Raw genomic sequence first — 20,866 nt, 5'->3', positions numbered from 1 at the left:
GCAATTGTTTCGTTTATAAATATAATTGATTGCCACCGACAGCGGCAGTGAAATGAAGTGAACACAATTCCATTGAACGCAATAGAAATTGACTTGTAAATGGGCAAATGGCACTCATAACGATATCTTACTCGGTGCACAATGGTTTCACGCAGGACGGCGTGTTTCTCTCGTTATAACAATTCAACCCACGCACACACAAACACTCACACAACTTCTATTCTTACCGTTGATTACATGTAGCTTTAAAATGGCTGTTATAATAAGCTGCTTTGGACTCATCCTTGACCTTTATCCGAAGCATTTAGTTAGTTGTATATCGAAATCACTATGTTCGATATCCGTTGCGTCTAATGGAGTTCTCTCTAATGCATGCCCACCGTTGGTAGATGGCCCGCGGGGGGATGACGCACAAGGCATCATAAAACAATTATCAATATTTCAATTTATCAGAGCGAAGGAAGGCAGTGGGCGTGGAGATAGGAGGAGAAGAAGAAAAAATCAATCACACTCTAATACGTGCAGCTGCGCCGCTACTCGCGATCACTTAGTCATACCAGTCGGTTACCGAAGTTGATCGTGCCCGGATTAAAGCGGACCCTACTACCTACCTACCTACTACTACTACTACTACCCACTGCACCTGGAAGCCCCCAGGGGGCGTTTGAAACCCACCCGATGGAAATAACACAGCGTGCGGCGAGGGGGAAGGGAGGGAGGTAAACTGTATGTTCAGTAACACTACGCCGTAAAATGAAAATCGCCACCCATCAAACCGTCGGACGCTCCCGACCCCCGGTCAGATCGGTTTTGGGGTTGAGACTTTGGCGAGAAATGATACATAACAGCATTGCTAACAAACGATCGGGCGCGGCTGAATAGTAAAGCCGTTGTTGCTCTCTTCCCCCCTCGTAGCCACTGCTGGTGACGGGTGAAATTGGCCGGATTGAGTTTGATCGGCGACCAGCACGATCGTGCTCGCGAGCTGCATGGCAAGCACAACACTCCGGGCCCCCGGTAAAAAGGCCTGAGCGCGGGGTGCGAATAGGAGGATGGCTGTGGTCACCGGTTCGGATGTGGCCGGCCGCCTGCCATCTCCTGTCTGCGGGCAAGACCGAAAGATGTGTTTCGAGGAAAGACAAAAACTCGCTCCGTTATGTAATCGGTATCGGCCGGAGAGTGTGTACCACAGCCAGAGATCGATCGTGGAATGCATCCGCACTGGGCGCCACTTGTGCACCAGCGACAGAGAAGGAGGATGCAGAAAATATTGATCCGAAAAATTGTTAATTTTCGTGCAGTGTTTATATCACCTCAGCATCTTCTTCGCGAACGGGCGATCAATGCGGTTGCGATGGGCGCTAACGAGCCCCCCGGAAACAGCTGTGCTGGAGAAATAGTGGAGAAACGTTTGGTACGCGGATTAATATCTCACCCCAGCTGTGTTGAATGATGAAGTCGTTCGATCTTGCTGCCTGGCATATCGGGTGGTAGACGCCTGTTAGACGGTAATATGTTGTATTGAAACAAATTGGTTTATTTGTCTCAAGCGAGCGCCACATGCTGCTGATGTTCGAACCTCCTGATCGCTGATGTAAGGTGTCGAAGACGGCAACACATCGGTGCTCCAAATGCGTGTTCACTATTTAGGTCGAGTTTTGTCCGGCTGCCCTACAACCCAAGCGCTGCGTTGCTTCGTACCCAGCTCTTTCTTCTAGAAGTAAATGCTCCCACCAGATTGCAAGCGGCCGCCAACAATCGACCGGAACGGCTTCGTTTCATGATCGATGCCTACAACCACAATACCAGAAAAAAAAAACATTCGGCTGTGCATGGCGGCACGATCGTAAACTTGTCACGTCGCGATGGGTCAACGCATTTCACTTTTCATCTGTGGAACGGTTTCGACCCCAGGCCCGCACGCTGCTGGATTTTCCGATGAACTGATGTTTTGGTTTCGGTCGATGAAGTGGCGGCGCTTTCGCGCCAATCCAAACTGCTGCTTGCGAAATAAACCGCCGATGGCCTAATTTTTGTTGATCAAACATTTTACTTTCTTCGGCCGGCAGTGCACGCGATGAGTGAATTCAGCCCTAATTCAGCGACCGAGCGGCTAATGTGTGCGTTCGGGCAATTAATGCTGGCCTTCGGTGGTGGGTAAAAGGCCGACTCAACGTCTCAAAAAGAAGGTTGAAAAAAGCTGCACACTATCACACCGTTCGCTGATTTCGTCACGGCGAAGCGCGTTCCTTGTGGATACGGGGCCCGAAGGAGGAAGGAGGTTTGCTTTATTGCAAACGGGAGTTCCACAGTTTTCCACGGTTGCTTTCCCAGCCAGCCCGGTGATGGTGGATTCACATACATAGATCCGCGCGAGTCGGGATCATCGGGCGGGAGAGCACGGGCAAAATGGCACGCTGGCTTTGGAGAGTCAACGCATGGACGTACGTAATAGCCCATAAGTGGCTCGTAAAAGCATGATGCATACTATCTTACCACAGGGCTGGTAAGGCTGGCAAGCCGCCGGTACATTACTGTTGCTCATGAAACTGTGACCATCGTGTGTGTGTGTGTGTCTTTCGGCATCTTGTCATGGCCGATGGGGTCTGGTGCATTGTTTAAACTATGTACGTCACTCACAGGAATAGGATGAGAGATGTTTTTCTATCATCTTGATTGTGTTGAGATGTATAAGCATAAAAGCTTTATAGAAATGTGTTTAATTTCAAGTATAAAAAAGGAAACTAGGTATAAAAGGAAACAAAATTCACTTTATGCAGTTCATAGAATATACCAAAATTGTAGACTTACATGTCTTCACATTATTCTTTGATTAACATCGTTAATTCGAACCTCAAGCGATATCCATAGCTCAAACATATTGATGGTCGCAGTATTTACCAGCTATATGATTCAGCAAACATCTTACTTTACATGATTTTAATGCAAAGAAAAGACACAAATTCAAAAGAATTTTGTTTGCCTCCTCGCAAATTCACAGCAACCTACTAAGACGCCGTATTACGTTGGTACCACTCAAACGCTACCAAGAGGAATGTACTCGGACAGAACCAAGGGAGCAATAGGTAAGGCAATCGATTGATGTGCAGCATCTCAGCGCCGATTACGTAACCACCTCGCACTCTGTTTATTCCCCCAGGAGTAGCATCGAAACCGATCCGCTCGTACGGTTCACGCGGCAACATTGCCGGCCCGATGCCATACACTACCGAGCAATTGTACAACATTCCAGGTATTTATTGGATGAGTGCCCCATATGGGTAAAGGGTTATATGATTCGTGTTCATCGCATAATTTGCGGGCCGCATTTTTTTTTTGTATCTTTGTTTTTTTTTGTTGCCAGATGGATACATGAGTTCCCCGGAACGAAGTGGAGCATCTCGAGGAGCGTACGAAGAGCCTTACTACAGCCAATACGGTACACGTTCCGCAACCGTAACGCCAATCATCGATGAAGAGCAAGGGTAACACAACACTGATGCATTTGCAAAAAACGTTGCATTTTATATTTATTTCGAAATAAAAAACCATTTCGATCCATACACTCGCAGGGATATCTCGATCGCGGATGATCAGTACGCCATGTATGGGGTGAAAAATGTTGGACGAATTCCACGAGTGCCACCAAACCAAATGTACGACCATACCAGGTGAGTGTTTATGTTTTTTTGCTTGTTTGTAGAACGAAGTGCTGCTGGCGCCCCGGAATATGTTGGGTTCTGGCTCGACGCGGATGCGCTTCAGCTTCCGGGGGCGTTTGCGTACGCCTCGGCGAAGGTAACGAGCATCTGGTGCAATTGCGCCGCATCGTACGCATCCAGGGGCGAGATGTAGGTCAGATCACGCTTGCGGCGCATGAACGGTTTTCGCTTTTTGATCGCCGACGCGAGCGTGGCCGAACCGGTGATCGTGGGATGGTAGTAGGTCGTTCCTGAAAGTGAATCGAGAATGCGTGAACAAAACAAATCGGAATAGAAATAAAACGTAGCCGGCGGGGCACCTTTGCTTTTGATGGCCTGTACGATCATGCACAGCAGGTATCCGGCAAACGCTAGAAATGCTAGCCCGGTAATACTGATTTGAAATATGGTTTGAACCTTGGACGGTTTCGTGTTCCACGGCTCCACGGAGGAGGACCTCCTGTTGGCGTTGTAATGTAAAGCAAAAGGCACGGTTAACATTTTGGCAACAGATTTACTTAAACCCCTCCATCCCCCCACCCGCCTATCCCGCACACCCTCATTGTCACTGTCGTCACCTGTCCGCCGTGGTTTGCATCTGTAGCGGCAGTGCAAACACATTTCGCCGATCGTTTTTGTCACCGTCGCCGTCGGGCATTTGGCGCGTTTCTGCCTCCGGCTCATTAGTAGTGTTGAAGAGCAAACTGTTGCCCAGCTCGCTCACTTTGCGCTGCAGCAGTAGTAATTGTTCCAGCGGCAGTCCCTCCAAATAGCGATAATCGTTCCACTGGAGCCGGCCATCGTACAGCAGCGTATCGGTGGCGTTATCGTTGCGTGCTGCGGAGCCCACTTCACTAAGACCGCCAACCACCACTAGGTACAGTGTAGTAACAAAAAACAACAGCCGTTGACCATACCGGCGAACAAACGATGGGCTCATTTGAAAAAAATAAAAACTTCTTCCACCATAAGAGGTCACCTTTTTTTTGTTTTTGGGTAGTGTATCTGCGGTAAGTTGTCGTTGAAAGCGAGGTCTTCTTTGCCGCAAAGCTGGTAATGAAATGCAGCACTTCCAACGTGGCCTAACGTACACCACCGTTGCGCTTTTGGTTTAAGTTTCACTGTCATTGCAGCGTCGTTCCGCTGCGACTGTCGTAAAAGTAGGATGTTATGCGAGGAACTGGAGCGTAGCCCGTAAGAAAATTACTTATCTCGTTTCCTCGTCGCTCAAAAAAAAGTCTAACGTTCGTTAATTTATTACTTCTTGAACTAGTTCCTGTTCCGTAAAATTAATGTAATTGAAGCTAAGCAATTCAATGAAAACCAAAACGTTGTGTATAGTATTTATTAATTAAATAATTTTCGGCAATTTTTTGTGGTCGAAACGTCAGTAGAACGCAGTCCTGGCCTTGGGTTCAAAACTAATCACAACTGGCAATGGGTATTGAATATTCATAATAAACTCTTCTTCTTCTTGTTCTTCTTCTTCTTCTTATCCTTCTTCTTCTTCTTCTTCTTCTTCTTCTTCTTCTTTGGCACAACAACCGTTGTCGGTCAAAAGCCTGTCTGTATCACACACTCTAGTGGGCTTGGGCTTTCAATAACTTATTGATTACCTATAGCAGAGTAGTCAAGTACTACGTATGAGGGCACGGTCCATTCGGGGCTGGAACACATTATGGGCATATTGTTAAGTTGTACGAGTTAACGACTGTACCACGAGACCGACCAATAGATCTAGTTGGCTTCATGCAACCATATGTGGAAATTGTTGAAATTTGTAAAAAATTGCAGAAATGTTTGAAAAAGATAACAGTAGGAAGATTAATTGATAACATATAATATGCTACAAGTCTGGTACATTCAAGAATTCGCAGGAATAAGTACATATAACACAAATGCAGTACTTGATAGGACAATTACTTCAGTTGTTTTCGGAATATCAATCATGATCAAGTTATATAGATGTCCATGTAAATGTGAAGTTCGTTAGTATAAGATTATTCGACGGATACATAAGTCGTTCAAGCATAACAGTTACCGACAACGGCACCGGCCTGTCATCTGCTTACTACGAGGGACGGCATTGTAGAAAGCTTCGTTTAACATCGAACATTTTAATTTGATTGTTCTTCAAATTCTTCTTCCACTTTCAGATCGGAAGATCTTCATAGAATAAGAGTCGAGCATATGGAGCGACAGTTGGCCAACCTAACCGGACTGGTGCAGAAAGCATTGACGCAAAATCCTCAACTACCGCTAGTTAACAACAGCGCAAATATTCTAAACATCCCTGGACAATATCGTAATGGTATGTGTAATTCCTTGGGAGCCAAGCAGCGTATCCCGAACATGTTTGTCTCTTACCCGTCGATTGGTTGATCCTCAAGCCTTTTCTTTTATCTTTTCGAATCGATCGCTACATTCCAACTTGTGCTGTGTTTACTTTATTGATGCTGCAACAACAGCACTTCGTGAGCTCCTCGTAGCTTTGCGTTTTTACCTTACTTTGGCAGTTACGTTGGTTGATTCTTATCAACAAAATGTGTTTTTATCATAATGCTTGTACGTGTGTTTGAACCAGTTTTGCATACAATATAATAGCTTTGGCATTCGTTCGTTTTCTTTCTTCTTGGTTGTATGGTTGTGAGTTTTGTGGTATTACCATCGATTTAGGTTTCTATGGGTTGTGGTTTCTTTGTTACATACCTACATTGGCTAGTCTTTATTATATCTTCCAGAGTATTACAATAATGCTATTTCAAGGATTGGAAGAGTATATCACTACAAACTATTTGTTTAAAAAAAAGTAACAAAACCAACTATCAGCCAACTTCAAATTCATTACTTCGGAATTGCCTGTAATTCCCCCGTCATATTGAAAACTCATATAAACAGTCATCAATGTACAGAACTAATAGAAACATTCACAATTGTTTTGTTTCCACCGTTTAGTTGTATGCAGTATAGTTTTATAAAAGTACGATATAAAAATGATTTTTAATTTTTACGAATGCTTCTCATGTTCTCATTCTCATCATTCTGGTGCTCATGCAATAGTTGTGAAAGTTCATGTATGAACTAACTTCTTGCAGCATTATCATTCGCTCATCAGCATATATCGATATTTACATATATGTATTTTATTTTCCAAACAAACCTCATTCCGTCACACAATCACAATAACTAACACACTCACACACTGATCATTTAGCTGAAGCTACTGGAGATGGTACAGTTTGCACGCGCGAAAAGCCACCAAAATTGGGAAAATCAACATGTCGTAAGTTCAGTTGTATCGAAAATAAACCCATGTTTCCAGACTCCTTTGTCTCTCTTTCTCTCTTTCTCTTTCGATCCGCTTCCGCCCTTGGATACCACTCCCTCTGTATGATAAATTTCCTTATTTAATACTCACCCTTTCCTTTCCTCTATCACCATAACCCGTACAACATTCATCTAATTTATTCACCACATCTATTTACTCGATATGATATCGTTCCGCTTTTCCATTTGATGCCAATAGAGTAGTTCAATGTGTAATAATAAACAATAGTAGATATTAGCAAACTTGTATTCTTGACTCTATGTTAGTTGGTAAGCGTATGTACAAAAGGCGAACTTTCATTGCAAGTCCTAAAATTAGCCATTCATGCATTACAGTTTATAGCTAGTTATAACGGTTGGTCGCGACATTTGTAGTTCAAATTGGCGTGCTTCTTAATATTGTATCGTTTCCTAGATCTCTAATTGAAATGAACAAAATATATCGCGCTTACCGTCGATGCATAAGCATAGCCGAGGTCATAAGTGCGCTAGACATTGTACATAATGTAATTTACGTGCTAAAGAAGCTTTAATTTAACTAGCTGTATTGCTCATTAGTATAAGTTCATCAATGCTGCTAATTCAAGGCTATACAGTTTAATTCGAGCTGCAAACATGGTTTGTTTTATTTCAAATATTATTCAATGGCATGATCTAGAATGCATAAGCTTCAAATTACTACTTACCAATACTTATACTTCGTTTCGAGTTTAAATATTTCGTATAAAATTGCGTATAAATTTTCGTATAAATTTTTACAATTCGCTAGCGATTGGAGACTAACAAACACCCGCGCACTTCGCAGAATTAAATAATTTTAAAACGAATTCCAGTTGCCTTCTTCTTCTTTCATCCCAGTTAGCTGAAGACATATTAAATCGACTGCATATTACCTATCTTTTAATTTGTTTCCGTCATGATTATTAAAAACATACAAACTAATTGTTTGTCATAATTTATCCGTTTCATCTACAGATAAATCGGTTTCTTTTGAAAAATCCGTTTCCTTCAGTGATGACATTCAAGGCGTGCCAAAATCTCACAGCCCACAACACTCCGGTAAGTGCAGAATACATAACTGCACACTTAAGAGCACAACACTTAAGCAAAAACAAAACAAAAACATTGTCCTGTAACTAATTGTCTACTAATATCGTTTCTGCAGCAGATACAAAACCTCCAAAGCCAGCGATAAAATCTTCTACCTTACCCAGAACCTCATCACAGGGTATGTGTCTTTGTGAGGTTGCCTTTCAGTCAGTGCAGTGTTGAGAGTTTTGGTTTCTTTCCTTTTAGAACGAGATCGACTAAAACCACCACCACCTCCAAAGCCTTTGGTGATGATAGCGGGCAATCAGTACCGCACCGACCTAACACTTGCACCGGAGGTGTACAATCAGCTGCGCGGTCTGCAGAAGAAAGCTATGGATCTGCGCACGGAGGTTCGCACGCTTCGCCGATTAACCCAAACACAGGCCGTAGCGGTACGGGAAGATATAAAAGATACGTTCATGAGAATACGCGCCACCTTGCTTTCGAACTCCGGGTTTGTTTGGGGGCAAGGAGATAAGGAAAGGGTAAGTGAACACATTGGGTCGATGAGAAACTGTATTGGCATCTTGTGCATCTTGCGTGTCTTGGTATAAAATCCCGCATCCCCTATTTAAAACAAAAGCTTGTGGTGTAATCGCTGGTGGCAATATGGCATAAATATGCTTGGAAGTCCGTGTCCCCAGCAGCACATCTATCGCTGTCGTGACTCCGACCTCAAAGGTTAGTCAGCAAGAAAGGTAGCGATAGGATAACGGAAGCGTTACAAACCGTTAGAACAGATAAGGGCACGAAGCGTAGCACACGAAGTATGGCACACGAAGCGTAGTACACGAAGCGTAGTACACGAAGCGTAGGGCCGAGAAAAGCAAGGTGCGTGAGAGCAAAGCAGGTGCGCATAAAAGTAGGTGTTCGATCGGACGATCGCTCTCTTCTGAATTATCCTTCGAATTGTACGGTGCGAGTGCGGGAGAATGCAATTGTACGGTGCGGTATTGTACGGCGTGCGTGAATAAAGTTGTACAAAACCAACAAGTGGTGACCCCGACGTGATCAGGTGATCCGATAACGTGTCGCGAGTGGTGATAAAAAGTGGTGTGAAAAGGTTCCCAGGAAGTGGTGCAAAAAGGGTGCTAAGATTGTGCTTCACCGCGCTGGTGTGGCTACGAAAAATCTATCGGCAACGATTAGCGTACCGCCGCACCCCAACCGTTTTGCCGGTTACCCAACCGCTATAAACGTTCTGTTCCGACCGCTCCGCCTTGTGGTGCTGACCGCTCTGAGGACCACCGACAAAAACCGACACCGGAGGCACGTGCTAAGTGTCCATCCCGCCGGATCATTTGCGCAGCCGACCACGCACAACTGTACCCAAAGCATCCCCGTACACCCGTACAGTAAAGGTAACAGAACGTACCGAGTAAAGCCGCGCACCCAGGACCGTGGTTATCAGTGCAGAGGACACCCGCAGATGAGACGAAGATCCTCCGAATACACGTAACTTTACCGGGCGGGCAGAAAATCCACTCCTACCGCGCTCGGACCACGAGGCGCGGCCATCGCATTTACCGCGCTCGGACCACGAGGCGCGGCCATCGCATTTACCGCGCTCGGACCACGAGGCGCGGCCATCGCATTTACCGCGCTCGGACCACGAGGCGCGGCCATCGCATTTACCGCGCTCGGACCACGAGGCGCGGCCATCGCATTTATCACGCTCGGACCATAAGGAGCGGCGATCCTGTTCGGAGTACAAAGAGCAGCCGTTCCGCAGAGACTACAAGGATCATATTTACGCCTGGACCGGGCGACGGCCAGCTACCATCGTTCTTGGCACGGTGCAACCATTGACATCACGGTGTGACCATCGATATCGCGGTGTGACCACCGTCATCACGGACATCGTGGCGAAACCGGCGACATCATAAGAAATCATCGTAAGCGCGGTGTGATCATCGCGGATGACCTGTCCGGTTCTAACATCGCAGAAGACATCCCTTTATCAACCGGGTGAACGTGAAGCGGACCAGCGACCGGCCTCAGCGACCATCTAGGGAGACGTTCGATTGCTGGTGCCAACCGTGCGCTACACCATACATGGGAAAGATCGGTGAGCTCGTTCCATTTTTTTTTTTTTTTGCTTTGTTACTATTTTATTTTTTTTTTTCACGCGACATACTTCCGCAATTGCGTACAGTTAGGCGAATTGTAAAATTCATATAGTGAACTTTTTTTTTTCCATATAACACCATACATATTATTTACCTGCGTTGTTCAATTCATCTATGACACTCGCACATTTTTTTTAATCAAATTTTAAAAATATTTTAATTTTTTTTAAATATAATTTATTACATATATTCTTTCGCGATTATCACATTTATATATCAATAATTTTGTATCATTCGTGTCAAGTGAGCATACATATATAGTTTACTTACGAGTTTAGACAGGGAGTAAAAACATTGTAAGGCCGAAGATGAAGACGAACGATAGCGATGGGGACGGTGCTGGGCACAGGGAAATTCCACAGCAATCCCCAGTTATGGCACCGGGTCGACCTCCAGTGACGGAGACCAACCAACCAAGGATAACACCTTTAGAAATCGAAAGGATTTCGACCAGACTACCTAATTTTTGGGAAGACGCTCCGTCCGCATGGTTTGTGGCAGCAGAAGCGGAATTCGAAGTTTCGAATGTGACTAGGGAACGTACAAGGTACTCTTATGTACTGAGTGTGCTTCCAAAAAACATTTTGGCAAAGATAATGGATATTGTTTCGGCTCCATTACCTAGCAACCCTTACACACACCTCAAAAGCCAGTTATTAGATAGGCTCAATGTGAGTGAGGAGCACCGTATTACCCAACTCTTGTATCATGTACAAATGGGTGACCGAAGTCCGTCGGATTTTTATCGACATATGGTCCAACTAGCCGGTGACTCAACAAACCTCACCACGGAGCTTATCCGTAAACTTTGGCTATCAAGGCTGCCCAAAACAATCGAAATCTCGCTAATTGCAATAGGCAGCCGGGACATCGGTGAACTTTTAAAGGTGGCAGACAGGCTATGGGAAGCAACCCAAGCCGGTGCGATTTCGTCAATCGCAGGGCCTTCCTTCAAAGAAACATCGGGTGGGAATCCCGCTAACGAAATGAATACCCTGCGGCAGGAAATTGCCGAATTGAGAGACATGCTAAAAACGATCTCAGTACAACCAGATCGTAACAATAGAGGACGCCAACGAAATCGATCATCGAGTGGCAGTCGCTCAAGAACGCCGTCACAGGTTCGAAAACATCCAATGTGCTATTTTCACTTTAGATTTGGTGATCAAGCACGAAGATGCCAAAAACCTTGTAATTTTTCTCAACAAAAAAACTAATATGCTCAACGGTAGTGGCGGACAACCCAAGAGCAATATTCGACTCCTATCGCTTTTTTATAGATGATGAAATGACAAAATTCACTTTCCTAGTGGATACAGGAGCCGATGTGTCCGTCATTCCTTACAATTTGCTAGGGAAAGTAATCAGACAGGCAGAACACTCACTTGTAGCAGCTAATGGAAGCCCTATTGCTACCTATGGAACAAAGTTGTTGCAACTAAGCCTTGGCCTGAGGAGAGTATTTTCTCATTGTTTCATACTAGCCGAAGTAAATCGACCGATAATAGGAGCTGATTTTTTGGCGAAAAACGACTTATGGGTCGACCTCAGAAGGAAAAGGTTGATTGATCATCTTACGGGACAAGAAACGATCGCAACCATTGCTTTTGTGGACACGCCAACTCCAAAAAATTTTATAATCGACACAAATGGTTTTGAGAATCTTTTAAAAGAGTATCCATCACTGATGGATCCGCCGGATTATAAGAAACCAGTCAAACATTCGGTAGTCCACCATATAGAAACAAAAGGTTCACTGCCGTTTGCCAAACCCCGCCGTCTCGATCCAAAGAAGTTGAAGATTGCTCAAGCGGAATTCCAACACATGTTGGACTTGGGAATCTGTAGAGTATCATCTTCGTCAGCTTCTTCGCCATTACATATGGTACCCAAATCCGATGCAGATTGGCGACCATGCGGCGACTATCGACGGTTGAACGCTATCACAATTCCAGATCGATATCCGATCCCGCACATACAAGATTTTACAATGAATCTAGATGGTTGTAATTTTTTTACAAAGTTAGATATCGTGCGGGCATATCACATCATACCGGTAGCCGAGGAAGATGTTCACAAAACGGCGATAACTACACCGTTTGGGTTGTTCGAATTCTTGAGGATGCCCTTTGGTCTCAGAAATGCGAGTCAAAGCTTCCAACGGCTAATGAACAACATTTTCCACGACCTAGATTTTGTATTCGTCTACATTGACGACATTTTGATCGCCAGCCCGTCGCGTGAGTCCCATTTAGAGCACGTACATATGGTTCTAAAACGTTTAACGGACCACGACATAAAACTCAAGCCATCAAAATGTGTGTTTGGTGTTAATAAAATCGATTTCCTAAGTCACACCATTTGTGAAAAGGGAATAAGTCCAACCTCGGATAAAATTGAAATAATTTGCAACTTTCCCGCGCCAACTACTGTAAAACAACTTCAAAGAATCTTGGGAATGGTAAACTATTACCATCGATTTATTCCCAATGTTTCACACAAGTTAAGAACGCTACACAAACTGGTGAAGGAACACAGCAAAAAAAGCAAAAAAGAATTCGTATGGTCAGACGAATGCGAGGAGGCCCTAAAACACATCAAAAGTGAGCTATCGAACGCCACCATGCTTGTGCATCCTAAGTGTGACGCCATTTACACACTGACGACTGATGCATCCAATTTTGCCGTTGGGGCAGTTTTGCAGCAAGTCAACCAGGGAATACCGGAACCTCTTGCGTTTTTCTCCAAAATGATGACGCCCACGGAACAGAGGTACTCCACATTCGACAGAGAATTGCTTGCAATAACTCTAGGAATTAAGCACTTTCGACATTTCCTAGAAGGCAGAATATTTACGGTCTATACTGACCATAAACCACTAGTCCATGCCCTCATGTCCAAAGCAGAGAAATCGCCGAGACAAAGTAGGCAACTAGATTTTATTTCGCAATTCACAACGGACATTAGATATATTACTGGCGAGAGTAATGTCGTTGCTGATGCCCTATCCCGAATCGGAGAATCCGAATCGATCACAGAAATTTCTTATGAAAATTTTGCCAAACATCAACAAATAGATGATCAGCTACAAAAAATGTTAAAAGATAAAAGGGAAGACTCCAAATATAAATTGAATGGGCTGATTCTCGATAAGAACAACCTAATGTTTGAGTCATCCACAGGGCGTAATAGGTTATATGTCCCTCTTTCTCTAAGGAAATCAACATTTTACAGCTTGCACAATTTGTCTCATCCAGGCATTCGTGCCTCACGGAAACTCTTATCAGAAAGGTTTTTCTGGCCTTCAATGAACACGGACGTGGGCAACTGGACTCGGGCATGTCAAGGATGTCAAAAGGCAAAAGTTGGTCGACACACTCGTTCCCCGTTAGAAGCAATAACCATTCCAAAAGGAAGGTTTGAGCATGTGCACATGGACATAGTAGGGCCATTACCACCTTCAGAAGAAATGACCTATTTGTTAACCATCGTGGATCGGTTCACTCGTTGGCCGGAGTGTTACCCTATGGCTGATATATCAGCATTAACGGTGGCAAAAACGTTCGTTAGGAATTATATTCCACGGTTTGGGTGCCCATTAACAATTACTACCGATAGAGGTAGACAGTTTCAATCAAAGTTATTTGAAGAACTGACAAAATTACTGGGAACAAACCACATCAAAACGACCGCATACCACCCTCAAGCCAACGGAATGGTTGAGCGATTTCACCGCCATTTAAAATCTGCATTAAAAGCGTGTGAAGACACTACTCATTGGATCTCGCGTCTGCCCTTGATTCTACTGGGCATTCGCGTAGCATACAAAGACGCTTTGAATGGATCACCAGCAGAAATGGTATACGGAGAAAGCCTGCGGCTGCCATCCGAAGCATTCATACCTTCTGATCCAAAAACAATAGAAGACCTGCCGGATTTTATCCAAAAATTAAAAGAAGCATTTAGACGAATTGATCCAAATCCTACCCAACTAAATGATAGCACAACCACATATATACCAAAAGGTTTGGATACATGTAAGCATGTTTTTGTGCGGGTAGATAAAGTAAAGAAGAGCCTACAGGCACCGTATGAAGGACCATATGAGGTGGTTCGGAGATGCAGAAAATTTTTCACGGTGAAAATCAAAGGTAAAAATGAATCCGTTTCGATAGACCGTCTAAAACCTGCGTTTGAAATGGAAGGTCTCTCCCAAAAAGGAAAATACAAAAAAAAGGGTGTTCGGTTCTTGGTGGACAATTAAAACTACAACCGAATTACAACCAGCGACATACAATTAGTATTGTTGATCGCGACTCCGTCACTGGTGGGGGGTTCTGTGGTGTAATCGCTGGTGGCAATATGGCATAAATATGCTTGGAAGTCCGTGTCCCCAGCAGCACATCTATCGCTGTCGTGACTCCGACCTCAAAGGTTAGTCAGCAAGAAAGGTAGCGATAGGATAACGGAAGCGTTACAAACCGTTAGAACAGATAAGGGCACGAAGCGTAGCACACGAAGTATGGCACACGAAGCGTAGTACACGAAGCGTAGTACACGAAGCGTAGGGCCGAGAAAAGCAAGGTGCGTGAGAGCAAAGCAGGTGCGCATAAAAGTAGGTGTTCGATCGGACGATCGCTCTCTTCTGAATTATCCTTCGAATTGTACGGTGCGAGTGCGGGAGAATGCAATTGTACGGTGCGGTATTGTACGGCGTGCGTGAATAAAGTTGTACAAAACCAACAAGCTAAAGACATGTTACCACTGACTCTGTATTGCTACTTTACAGACAAATCTTACCAGGGAAGAAGAAATCTACAAACAAGAAGTGATTCGATTGGAAAAGGACCTAGCCGATTTAGAATCATCCGTAGAAGGTCTCAGAGGCGAAGTAATCAACAGACGAACCCGTGTGAACATGGTCGCTGTTGAAGACATGGCCCTAGTGCTCAGCCGTGCGAGGTAATGACCCTGTGGCTCCAGGTTAAGCTGGATCAATCCAGGAATTGCTCCCCGCAACCCCTCTACACCGAAATCACGTTCCTTTTCAGTAAAACCGTCGCTGAGCTTAAGATGCGGTTCCCAGTGCTACAACAAGGGTTGAGAAATCTGATTTCCAACGAAATGGAGCACGTTTGTCGGGAGGAAGCTTTTCTCAAAGATGAGCCCGATCGGCTTGAAAATGCTCTAAGGCGATGTAAAAAGCTAACCGGAACGCTGGTGACACTCAAAAGGTATTTAAACGTCCTCTTTTTGTCCATTTAACACTCGTAGTAGTAGCTAGGCTGTTACTTCATGTTGGTTTCGTACTGACTTATACAAAATGTACTTTTCCCTATGCAAAAGACTTGCAAGCGTGCAAGAGCAGCGATTACCAATTCCGGATACGGCAGGCACTGATGAAACGATCAAACCTCCGGAAACACATAACAACGTGAACAAGGTAAAAAATTATATCAGCTACTGTTACTCTACTTACTAGCAACACTTCTATCCCTTATCTTAAAAACTAATAACAGCAACAATAGCCAATAAAACCATGTCTAGTTAATACCATTCGAAGCCGTCCTTTGCTATTGGTTTCGATTCGTTCTTTAATTTAGTTCATATTTTCGTTTTCACTTTGTCTCTCTGTCTCTCTCACACTCTCTCTCTCTCTCCTTCTTTTGTTTTTTGTTTGCTTTACTCTCATAATCGCTCTGCTTAGTACGGTCTTTGTTGAAATATCCTTCCTAAATTAGTCCTATTTGGTATTCCTATCTCACTATCTATGCCCTGCCTGACACTTTATCTGTCTCTTTATACTACAGAGTTCGTCTCTAGTTTTCACACGAATAATAGACGTTAGTCTACTGTAATACATCTAGCTCGGAGGCAATACTATGTATAATTGGTGCGTTGTGGATTTTCGTACCGCTTTTTGTTTTACCTGAATGGAAAGAGATGTCAAGCGTACAATAATTCCAACTGGAAGAAACTATTCAATTTTAAATTTTCATAACTGATGTGTAACAATTTATCCACGCACCTGCTTTAAAGGCGATCAATTGCATAGTATTTCTCTTAAAGGATTCCGCTTTTTTGTGTAGTTCTTTGGAAGAGAATGAAAAGGGCAACACAACCATTACTTGTGCAACAAACAAATTATACTCTAGTACATGGCACATCATTGAACGTAAAACTGCTTCCATGGCTGATTGGTACACAAAATTTGTAAATAGGAACAACCATATACATGATTTAACTGGTTTTTACATCAAACTATTGGCATATTGTGTCATCGGTGTTATACTGATGCGAACGGGAGTGTTCTTTTCAAAAGCAATGCGAAATCTATATTACTTTACTGCTTTCCTTTATTCATAATATGTTAAGTACTTGTTTTTCATGGTTCATGGTTCTAGATGTTTGTATTTCTTTCAATTGAATCATACTTCAGTCATACTTCATACTTTGTCTACCAAACCACATCCAACAATGGCCTTGCTTACTCCCTGTATCTAAATTATGTATTTCCTGTATACGCATTTATATGCCATTTACATGTCCCATCTTCTCAACTATGCATCATTTGATGCAATGTAATGTTTTGGCGTGTTTAACACAAGGTATTTGATCGAAACTAGTTATAATTCCACGGCGAATGATAAGTAATTTTAAAACATATACTCTAATAGTACGATGTTTTCATCTGTAAAAAAAAACCGTCAGTAAGAATAACAACTAGTTTTATTTTTACTCGCTAGAAGAACCGGAAGCAACAGCGATAATTTAACCAAACATGGGAAGACATTTTTTATATTTACCAAGAATAATAAGTAGAAAGTGGCATCATTTCTGTTAATTTACGTCACTTAAAAACAATAGTCTGCATAATTTGTTATAAATAATTAAATTATATGAACAAGAGTGGGTAATAATTTAATTTGATATTATTTTTGGTTAAACTAATTATTCTATTTGAATGTAGCATACGTAGCTCTAGTTTGAATATTCCTTCACTGTCCGTCATTCGTGCGCTAACTCGCTGCTGTGAGAATTTTAGTTGCTTCAAAATGCATTAGATTTTTTTTTTTAATTGACGCAGCATAATTTAGAAAATTAAAACAATAGTTCAAACTACCAAATTCAATGCCCCATGTGATAAAGTTTGTGGCGCTAGGTGTTTTATAACTAAACCTTATTTATTTGAACCTTATTAAACTTATTGATTAGCGTGTCTCGCTACGCTTTCCTACACTATCTTTATGTAATTATTTTTTCAATTTATTTCTCTACAATTGAGTGTAGCAATTTTTTCTCATTTGAATGGTGTTAAAGATGTTTACAAACTCCATTTATGAACATTTAGCATAGCATTCGTTTACAATGTTGTCTGTTAGTGTGCAAAGGTTCATTATTATGTCTTTGTTTGTTTTTATTTTTGTCCGTATGTTAGTTGTTTATTTTTCCATATCATACAGATAGCATATCAAACCCAAATCGAATCATACACATATTTTGGTGGATAGTAAATACTTTACAACTATTTTTATGATCAGATTTTGTTTGGAAAGATAAACCTGTTCAGTGAGGAGAATTGCATGCTTATCGTGTGCTAAGGAGATTACTATGTACAACTGTTACTCAATAATTGACTTAACAAGAGATTATGTTGGTCCGTGCTATTCTGTTTTATACTTTCCATATGTCACAATGTCACCCGTTTACTCATATATTTCTAGCACATTTTATTCAAAATGTTTATTCGATAATCCTTCCTCTTTATTCCTGGTTTTTACGGTTCCTTTTTGTTTTTTGTTTGTGTTTTTCTATTCGTCTCCAACTTCACGCATTTATATTTTCTCTAGTACAATAATCTGCCATAACTAATTCGAATCATACTAAACTATAAAGCTGTTTAAACTCCGTGCAGAAACCTCACTAGCGCATCTTGGAGAAGAACCCCTTCCTTATCTTCCCGTTCCCGATCGGCAGCTAAAAAAACTAGTCATCTTTCTTCGCATCATCGCCACCATACCTGCTCATAAGTTTCTTCCGACGAAGTTTGTTTCTCCCGCTCTGCATCCCGAAACTGAATACCCGCTGTACAGCTCTCGAACACTCTCTTCTTAATGTCCTTCCACTTTTGTACATCACCTTCTAACTTCCTCGATCGTGTCCGCTCGATCCCCTTCAAGGACCATTGCGCCCATTGTGTGGTCTGGTGTTGTACCGTCGAGCACCACCTACCTTTTGAGCAGCCATGGTCATATCAGGGATGCCTGTCACCTATATTTCCTACTTCGTGTCCTACTTCGTGATACCAACCAAAAAACATTACCATCATCATTACTCTCCATCATCTTTCTCCAGCCCATCCCCCAAAAACTCAACGAACCCATCACTCACAGTTTTGCGAGAAGAATCGATGCTAAAATGTGCATTCATATAATTTTGTGTTTTATAGTTCAACTGGCGATGGAGTTCTAACTTCAAAGAGGCGATCACTGAGTAAATTACGCTCCTACTTAAATAATCAACAACCAAACCAAAAAAAAAATAGTTTCTTCCTTTTTGTTCTTTGGACGCATATTACTTTTTACTCCTCTTTGTTATTTTGTTTTTGTCAATCCTCAACGTTTGTTTCACGAATGTCCCGTATGATATAAAATGCAAAAGCAACAACAAAAAATTTGCATATCAAAATCTTCTCACGAAAATCAATCAATTCTCTTTCTCTACTTTGCCACCACCACTACCCACCACCACCATCACACAGATTTTCCCCCTTTTTTTCTTCTATATAGCCATATCTCTATTGGTCTCTCATCTTGTATGTTTTGCCAATGAATCTGCTGCATTTTTGACAAGCACACACATAACCATACACTAGCATTCAAATTATTATTTGTTGCAATTGGCAGAAATGCCAAACTCTAAAAAACTACACTCCGGAAGATACTTAACTATTTTAAATGTTTAAGAGTAATTCGACTGGTTTCTGTGTTCCTATCATTTTTATTGCTATTTAATCCATTTTTTCTCCTTTATACTCAGATTCAAGTTATTTAAGCTTGCTGTCGCAAGCTCACACTAAAGTTGATTGTTTTATTATTATTATTTATTACCACACACCTAGCAAATCTGTCCTGCAATATGAACTTAATTGTTTCATGGCATTATTTTCTCTGCGCTCGGTGTTTTTTTTTCTACCATTTCGATCTTTGAATATTCTAAACCACCACAATCACCACAACCACAACCTTTCTTCACTACAACTTTCATCGCACCATAAACCAGATTGTCGCAAGTGCAAACCCACAAAAGCAACCTTCGCCACAATCGTAACAAATCGTGCTTTACGCAACAATATTCTTAAAATACACTATGATAAGATGTGAGTGTGCTGTTTTGGTATGTGTGTGTGTGTATGGGTGTATGGGTGTGTATGTGAAGATGCGTGTACGTGTCTGTTTGTGTAACTGTATGAAAGATGGTGGATGTTTTTATTGTGTTTTCAAATTAATTTATGGATTTACAATCACCACCAATCTGTTCCGCCTGTATCTGTCCAACCGTCTACATCCACCTTCCACCATCGCTGTTTCTCTGTTTCCTCCAAATTCCTCACAGAACTACATCCCCATCAACACTAATTGAAAAGTTAAAGGTGAACAGAAAAACACTACAGCGCAACAAAGCAGTAATGCAAACGATGAAATCGAAAATAAAAGAATGGACTATATATATGATAAATTCTACTAAAAACCAACTGACTCATATTAAACTAACATTATCAAACTGTATGCCCCCTTGTTACTTGACGCGCATTGGCATCCCTTCTATTTAAAAAAAACAACCTCCTTAACTTGTAAATGTAATAGTTTGTTACTGTACGAATAGTTTGTTGGCTGTATCACACTTGTTTTTTCTTATTTTTCACTGATTTTGGTTGCAACTCTGCTCTCCTCCGAAAATGTTTTGCTATGGAATGGTACACTAAATGTCCGCAATCGCCTCATCCTCAAGATTTTACTCGTTCACGTTAGTCCCTGGCCACCGTTTTGAGAGAACCGTTTTGTAGTGGATTGTTAGTATATAATGCATGCCCACTTATCCATCCACAGACGCACACTTACACACACACACACTAAAACACACAATACACGATTGTTTATTAAAGTATTTCACTATCCATTTCACCTCTCTGTTCACCATTAATGATCAGCATTGTTGTACCCTTTTTGCTGTAAGCTTAGTTTAACTTTGTATTTCCTTTTATGGCTGCTATCTCTCGAACGAGATAAACACTGTGAACTATGGAAGTTGTTTTGTTTTGTTTAGTAACCTTACATCAAACAAAGAGCCATTCATTGCGTAGGATTATTTATAAGGTTATTATTAATACTGTATTGAGAATGTGTTTAAAACATAAAAAGGAAAGGCATACATGTATTTCTTGTTTAAAAACACTAAGTCGTTAAAATGGTTCAAGTTGTGAAGAAGCTATTGTGATTCAAGAAGCACTTCTCTGCACAAGAAGCAAAACCACGCTGAGTGTATTATAAAATACGTAATTTTAGTATCCAACTGTTGCACTTAGGTGGCAAACACTGAAGATAACAATATACTTCT

General features: G+C 42.1%; 2 protein-coding genes across 6 annotated transcripts in view; one reads left to right on the top strand and one right to left on the bottom strand.

Annotated features, from left to right (window-relative positions):
* The window catches only part of LOC1274868 (coiled-coil domain-containing protein AGAP005037), a 41,612-nt gene that overhangs the window by 14,303 nt on the left and 6,443 nt on the right, over positions 1-20,866 (top strand). For 3 of the 5 annotated variants that reach the window (XM_061663542.1, XM_061663541.1, XM_061663540.1), the window contains exons 7-18: positions 3,002-3,086; positions 3,161-3,253; positions 3,365-3,485; positions 3,573-3,671; positions 5,858-6,012; positions 6,916-6,984; positions 8,004-8,087; positions 8,194-8,256; positions 8,325-8,605; positions 15,039-15,211; positions 15,301-15,483; positions 15,596-15,692. In XM_061663542.1, the coding sequence (XP_061519526.1) occupies positions 3,002-3,086; positions 3,161-3,253; positions 3,365-3,485; positions 3,573-3,671; positions 5,858-6,012; positions 6,916-6,984; positions 8,004-8,087; positions 8,194-8,256; positions 8,325-8,605; positions 15,039-15,211; positions 15,301-15,483; positions 15,596-15,692 (1,503 nt within the window). Of the gene's footprint in view, positions 1-3,001; positions 3,087-3,160; positions 3,254-3,364; positions 3,486-3,572; positions 3,672-5,857; positions 6,013-6,915; positions 6,985-8,003; positions 8,088-8,193; positions 8,257-8,324; positions 8,606-15,038; positions 15,212-15,300; positions 15,484-15,595; positions 15,693-18,698; positions 18,743-20,866 lie in introns of all 5 variants that reach the window. The other 2 variants (XM_061663544.1, XM_061663543.1) reach the window with 2 other exon arrangements.
* LOC133395071 (uncharacterized) lies at positions 3,501-4,762 on the bottom strand. The gene is made up of 3 exons (XM_061663547.1): positions 4,280-4,762; positions 4,022-4,161; positions 3,501-3,952 (listed from the first exon to the last, which is right to left on the bottom strand). Exons 1-3 carry the CDS (start codon positions 4,639-4,641, stop codon positions 3,762-3,764), a joined length of 693 nt encoding a protein of 230 aa, XP_061519531.1. The 5' UTR covers positions 4,642-4,762; the 3' UTR covers positions 3,501-3,761.

Source organism: Anopheles gambiae, chromosome 2 (assembly GCF_943734735.2).
Source record: "Anopheles gambiae chromosome 2, idAnoGambNW_F1_1, whole genome shotgun sequence".
Lineage (NCBI taxonomy): Eukaryota > Metazoa > Arthropoda > Insecta > Diptera > Culicidae > Anopheles > Anopheles gambiae.
The sequence above is the reverse complement of the archived record's forward strand: the minus strand, read 5'-3'. Positions and strand labels throughout refer to the sequence as shown.

Bases quoted from the DNA above. Each gene is read 5' to 3' on its own strand.
- LOC133395071 (XM_061663547.1), bottom strand. From the start codon at position 4,641: ATGAGCCCATCGTTTGTTCGCCGGTATGGTCAACGGCTGTTGTTTTTT. The intron at 4,162-4,279 runs GTGACGACAGTG...CAACGCCAACAG, and splicing joins ATGCAAACCACGGCGGACAG to GAGGTCCTCCTCCGTGGAGC. The intron at 3,953-4,021 runs GTGCCCCGCCGG...ATTCACTTTCAG, and splicing joins ACAGGCCATCAAAAGCAAAG to GAACGACCTACTACCATCCC.